Below are 7,334 nucleotides of genomic sequence, written 5' to 3' on the forward strand. Positions count from 1 at the left end.
ACAGTTGGAGACGGTTTGTTTTTTGTTCCTCTACCATATATTGTGAGAGGTAATGACCAAGAGGCAGAGAGTCAAACCAGAGAGGAGAATTACTCAATACTCGAGAATTGCTATAACAATTATGAGAGTACTCAAAAATGTTCCTGTTGAGTAAATCGTTATGGGGATAACAGAGAAAATTTCTAGGCTAAAGAGTGAAAAAATCACAAATAAAGGAAGTGAAACAGGGATAATAGTTGAAGAGAGGAGCAAATGCTTAGAGGGGAGAGGTACCGAGTTTGCTCATACTGGAGTAAATTGTTATTTCAAGAGAAAAATTGAGAAGCATGGAGAAGAACAAGATGTACTTATACCACAAAAAAAAAAAAATCAAGAGTTAATTATGCATAAATTCTTTTAATAATTCTAAGTAGAGAGCAATTTTTTTTCAGAAGATACAGATATGTAGTTATTTAAAAAATTGAAAGAAAATACAGAAGACATTTTACAAGTTATTCTTTAATATATGGCTTAAAGTTATTTTTCTACAATCAAGCAACTTGGTTTCCAGGAATTACAATGTAAATTATAAACTCAGCTGTTTTTTGCCAACAACATCATATGTTTGCCACGTCTCTCTTTGGCTTTATTCTATACTTTTTCCAGAATTAAAACTCAAATTTCACTCAATTATGGCCAAGATTATGTCTCTTTCTCTCAGCTCATTCCTCCCCAAAAGGGGCTGCTCGTAAGAGTGCTAGCTGTGCCGGGCCTATAAATTCGTCGTCACACAGCTGTTTACCTCAGTTACTGTTAAACACTGCTGATATTCACATATAGAAAAGTTAAGAAAGATACAAAAGAAAATCCAAACGGAATAAAGAACAATTTTTTTTATTAAGCAACTCAATAAAAATTGCGGTGATAAAATTGAAAATTTTTTTATTGTGATTTTAAAAAACATATGAAGCCTAAAACAAGAAAACTATATTTTTTTAAATTAAAAATAATAAGAATCAAGTCAAAGACTACAAACTGAATATCAGAAAGCGTATGTGACTTATGTGTGTTTGACAAAATTTGGAAATTGTCAAATTAATTTTTAACAACAAATTAAACAAAACAAAGAAACTGTGATTTCTTCGTTAAATAAATTTTTATTTAACAAGAACAAAATATTTAACTAAACCGTGCATTTACATGTATTTTTGATAAAAAAAAAAACAAAATACAAAAAAATAATAATAACAAAAACTATACAACAAAACTTTTTGAAAGTTTTTATTTTGTAATAATTGTGAATCAAAATTAATCCGGATAAAATGGAAGTGTTATCAGTGCAAAATCAATATCCTGAACGTTTTACCGTCTTAACCAGTGGGACAACAAAAACTAAAGGTAGGTTGACTTCTTTTATATTTTCGAGAGTCTTACAATTTATTTAAAAAAATGTGTGGAAAAATATTAAATCTCTTTTTAAGAATTCAGTAATTTAGTTAGTACAAAATTTTGAAATATTTCACACGTGTGTACAATTTTTACATTTTTTATATCAAAAATTTTTAATTGTATTAATTATTTATAAATTCAAATATTCTGAAACCTACATTTTTTAATGCTAATTTTCACATTTAATCAATTTTTATTAAATTTACTGAAGTGTGTTCGTTTGATCGGAAATTAAACCAGCCGTCGGAAATTGTATGATATTTTTTTTTTTTTATTGCTTTCAGTATTATCTGTGTTTTATTGCTCGTTGAATTTTCTTTGTTTCCAAGTTGGAAGAGAAATGTAAAAATAGCAGTGACCCGATTAGACGGGACATATAAAATTTATTAAAGATACGAGATAAGATTATTTTTTTTTTTTTCAAATGTCAACAATTTATGCTTACATTTAAGAGGTTTAATAACCGCTTTAATCTTTTCGATAAAAAAGATAAAAGCTGTAGTGAAACGTTTATTGTTCTTTAAATAAATTAAATTTAAATTTGGCAATAATTTATTTTCCAAATTTCAAAATATTTTTTTAATTAGATTTTTCCATTGCACTTTTTAATTAGAAATTATTATAGAAATTCATATACCAGACTTGAAGCAGAAACGAGTATTAATAAATTTTGATTCAATTTGTATCGGTGTCATAGATTTTATAGTAAATTATTTTAAAATATAAACACAATAAATTTATTGAAAAAAATAAGTGAACTAAACAAGCAATTCAAGTTTATGACTGTGCATTACTTTGCCTTGCAAATAATTTATGATAATTTATTTATTTTTAAATAAAAAAACAACAAAAACATTTCTTCCCCCTAGTAACAACAAAATAAATATCTGCTTGTAAACGCCAATAGAAATTTCATCAGTTTTTATTTTTGTAAAATTGAAACAAGTTCATGTCATCAAACAACGTCAACAACAACAACAATATTTATATTAGTCTCGTCGTAATGACGATGACTGGCACCACACCTCCTCAGAGTCTGACAGGCAAAATAAAAAATAAATGAAAATATTTTTGTCACGTTTTATTATTTATTCATTTCTTCTCTCTCACACTTGTGTGATACCTTCCCTTTTTGATGTAACATGTAAAGGGCTGATGAAATATGACCTTAAACTAACGAATCCAAAGAAAGAACAATAATGAAAAAAAAAAAATAAAAAAAAAACTATATAGAATTGGAAACCCAAATCAATAAATTATAATAAAATAAACACATACTTCCGCTTGTGGGTGACACCCCCTTCGTTTAAATGTATGAATACACAGAACAAAGAGATTTGAAAATCTCCATACATATGTAGCCACGTATATAAGAAAACATATTTTGTCATATTTCGAAAATTTCTAATTTTTTCGTTTACTTTTTTTATATTCCTCACAGATTGGTCAACGCCTATCTCAAGTTCACGTGCGAACAATACAACATCTGCCTCACGTGCCACTCACAGCCCCGACCGACACAACAGTGTTGTCGTTGGCGCTACACCCCTGGAAGAAGAACTCATATACTGTGATAATAGCGATGCAGCGGCCATTAATGATTTGTCGCTGCGTCTGCTCGATGAATTACGTGAGGCCAAGTCCCGCAACTTGACCTGCACCGAAGTCTCCATACCCTGTGATCTCACCACACGCATAGCGTCAGATATCCTACGCGTTTCTGAACGTGAACCCTGCGGCGTACGCGGTTGTACCGTCTACATCGAATTCGAAGAAGAACCCCAGAATTCCCGCCGCATTGGTACCCTTAAGGTGGACAATGAAATGGTGTCCACATTTGAATTGTATCTAACCCTGCGCCAAGATAAACGTGGCTGGGCCTCGTTACTGCCACAGTTCATGAAGAACCTATCGCGCAGCATAACCATCAGTCCCGATTACAGTCTGACCAAACACAAACTGTATTCGCCGTGTGAAAGTAGTTAGTGTGTAGGCGTTATCCCCGCCTAGGCACTTCCACCTTCCTTAACTGCAGCTGATGGTTGTAGTTGTAATACAAAGAACTCCATACAACACACCAGAGAACAACCCACCTTAAGGCATACTCATATTACAAACGCTCATCATTATCATCATCAACGATGCACATCCAATGCGTGATGTGTGTCACAGTTGTTGTTGTTGTTGCCGTTGTCCAGCTGCAATGGACGCCAACAACAACAACGGAAAAGTATCTCAAAAACCAACAACCATTAACACATTGTGAATTCACCACCATATTAGCTTGTAAGTCTCTTTTCGTAATAGTATTTAAGTTATTTTGTGAAAAATGAAAAACAATGATAAATCGTTTGTGTTTTGATTTCAAAGGAACGTAAATTGTGAAAAATATGGTCAGATGTTTGCAATTGAAGCTCGGCAACTTTTGTATATAAATACAAGCTCCAAAGTTGCTGGAGTTTGCCATCTACTATAACTCATTAAAATGTGATACTGATTAAGTAGTAGTTCATAAATGTTATATAGTTAGCACCTAGGCTTTTTAACAAGAAATCCACAACAATAAGAAATCCAGCAGAAATTCGGCAATATCCCTTCCCCACTCAAACACACACACACACACATAGTCAATCCTAAATATTGAACTACCAGCCTCCAAAATACAACCTAAGCCCCCATCCATATCCACAGTAAAAACAATAGTTCTTCTTTGTGTAAATGTTTAAAAATTAAGCTTTTTGAAAGAAAAAAAAGAAAAAACAAAAACAGTAAAAACCACAATTTGCAATATCAGCAAAATATCAATAACCACAGAAACAAATGGAACTCCTCAACATTGTGAATGATGATAATTTATAATGAAAAACAAAAACAAATTAATAATACACATAAATAGAGATATACATAATAGCAACATAATAACAATTAAAAAATTCAAAATTTTTTTTCATTAAATAGCAAAACAAAAATAAATTTCTTAACTGCGATATTAAATATAAATTAAAAACAAAATCCAACAAATTATGAATTATTCAATAAGATTAGAATTTTTCAAATTTTCTCACATCTAAATGTTCTTGTAGTCTTATCAATTAAACAAACAGAAAGTAAATTTTTAAAATGAAAAAAATCTACAATACAATAAAATATATAACAAATTTCAAATTAACAATTTTAAATGTTTAAATATTAAATTCACAAAAACAAACATACATATGTAATCAAACCCCACACCAACCACCCTGGAAAGCAAATATAATAACGCATAGCAAATCTTCTTCAAATACCAAATCTATATTTTTAACCAACAAATTGATCTGTAACTCTTTAAGTGTGTATTAATTAGTATTTAATAGGATATCCCAAAAAACAAAGCAACAACAAATTAATTTATTAAACAACCAAGCAAACAACAACAACAACAAAATTTCATTATCATTATTAGCTTTGTATTATTAATTAATTAACAATAATTATAATACTGAAAAAAAACTACAACCACAACAAGAAAACCAACCACATACAATATACATATTTATAAATAAAAGAAAAACAAAAACAACACAATGCAAGAAAAATATTATAACTCCATTATTATTATATACAACAAAGAATTATATATGTGTGTGTAAAATGTATTATTTATTATTTATAATAACAACAACAAAAATGATAACCCTCAAGCACATTGATACAAGAAAAAGTAATGAATTATCTTATTCTTACAACTATTAATTAGTTATCATTATTAATTATTATTATTATTAAAAAAATAATATTAACAAATTGTATTATGCCGGCGGATCCAATAGATGTGGATCCACCAAATCAAATCAACCAAGCAAACCAAGCGAGTATAATCGTACTTATAATGTTAAGTTTTTCTCTTATTATTATTATTATCAGTTTTTCATTACTATTATTATTATTCTATTATTATTACCACTTTTAAATGTGTATGTAAATTATCAATGTAGGAACCATATGAAATTATAAATGATAACAAAAGAAAACAACAAAACAAAAACAAATTACAAATTTATAAACAAAAAAATACAAAACAAAAAAAAAAAAAACAAAAAATTCAAAAAATAAATTTGCAAAAAAGTATTCTAACTTTTGCTCTTCAAAAAGCAATAGTTGTGGAGAAATTTTTATTCAAAAAAATTTTTGTGTTTTTAATTCATTGGGTGAATGTTGGGAATTTTCATTACAAATACTTAAAATGGGAACAATATGTAGTCATTTCATTCGGTATGGAATCGATTTGAATATTTCGATTTCAAGGCAAACTAAATAATGTTAGGAAAGGCCATGTCTTCTTCGCCATTAATGCAATTCAATACTTTCGAAAGATAAATTTCAAATGGTGTCTAAAATCATCAGAATATTGAATATCGGATATTACAGCCATATGGGGCTTTATTCACACATTCTGACCTTTATATACAAACATTTAGCATAGCAGGCAAAACCTTTTACAATTCTAAGTACCGAATTTCAAACAATTCCTTTAGAAAATGTGACAAATACCGAATACCGGAGGTACAATTATATGGGGGCTATAGAAAAACGTGGACTTATATAGACAATATTCTAGTATTGTGGGGGTAGGAACCGTTACAAACTCTAAGTACCAAATGTTAAACAATTACGATAGATAATGAGATCTAAATCATCAAAATACCTAATATCAGGAGGCACAGTTATATGGGGAATATATGAAAACGTGGAACGACATGGCCCAGTAACGAACATAACCTGGCTACTGGCAGACGGACGTGCATCACTCAATAGACTTACATAAAATATATACAAAAATATATACATTTTGTAGGGTCCAACATGAGTATTTCGAGGAATTACAAACAGAATGACAAAGTTAATATACTTTCCATAGTAGCGTAGGATCTATATCTATACAAGAGGAAAATTTTTGTACGTTGGATTGTTTGTTTGTAAGTTATAAACTCAAAAATTGTTAAACAGATTTTCCTACAAATTTCCTGTAAATTCCACTTGGAACTGGATATATAGCACAATAATCGAAGATACCTCAGGAAATTTGAATGCAAATATCTATTGATCGGTTATAGATACATCGGTACAAAAATAAATTTGCCAAATGATATTGAAATCGGTTCAGATTTGGATTTAGCTCCCATACAAATTTTTAGGCCAATATCACATATTTGATGCACCAAACACGATAAAATGAAATTCGGAAGAAGTGACGAAATTCGGTACAAAAATAAATTTACCAAATTTCGATGTAGCTCCCATTACATTTTCGATTGATTTCATTTATTTGATGCACCAAATACGATGTGTATGTTCGATTCCGTCGAGTGACGGAATTTGAACTGAAAATAATTTTAATTTGGATATAGCTCCCAAATATATTATTATACACCTTCTAAATTTGGTACCAAAATAAATTTCAAATTTATATTGATATCAGTACAGATTTGGACATAGCTCCCATATACATTTTCGGCCGATTTCAATTTAATTTGGAATGTGTGGCGGAATATGGAATAAAAATAAATGTTGTAAAATTATATTGAAATCGGTCCTGATTTCCACATGGTCAGCTGTTCTCGTGTTGGCAGAGCGACCTATTTCTTTGTTTACGCTCCTGAAGGAAAAACAAATAAAAAAAGTAAAAAAATAGCTAAGTTCGGTCTTTTATCCTCCACCATTTTTAGGGAACTTGAAAAATTGCAAAAATTCCGCAGAAAAATAAAACTCCTTATATGGGGGTTATACAAAGTCGTCCTTCAGAAGTCATTTTTTGTCATAGGTAGTACCGATTCTGAACTTTAAATACTAATTTTGAAATGAGTCCGGTGTATAAGACGTGGTTCTGCATAGACAATTTTCTCTTATTACGAACTTCAAATACG

The 7,334-nt window shown here is 29.8% G+C and overlaps 1 protein-coding gene across 1 annotated transcript; it reads left to right on the top strand.

Annotated features, from left to right (window-relative positions):
* Nucleotides 1-781: 781 nt before the first annotated feature.
* LOC101896155 (protein scylla) lies at nt 782-5,180 on the top strand. Its single transcript, XM_005177428.4, has 2 exons — nt 782-1,377; nt 2,870-5,180. Exons 1-2 carry the CDS (start codon nt 1,302-1,304, stop codon nt 3,412-3,414), a joined length of 621 nt encoding a protein of 206 aa, XP_005177485.2. The 5' UTR covers nt 782-1,301; the 3' UTR covers nt 3,415-5,180.
* Nucleotides 5,181-7,334: the final 2,154 nt, after the last annotated feature.

This window comes from Musca domestica, unplaced genomic scaffold, assembly GCF_030504385.1.
Source record: "Musca domestica strain aabys unplaced genomic scaffold, Musca_domestica.polishedcontigs.V.1.1 6, whole genome shotgun sequence".
NCBI classification, from domain to species: Eukaryota; Metazoa; Arthropoda; class Insecta; order Diptera; family Muscidae; genus Musca; species Musca domestica.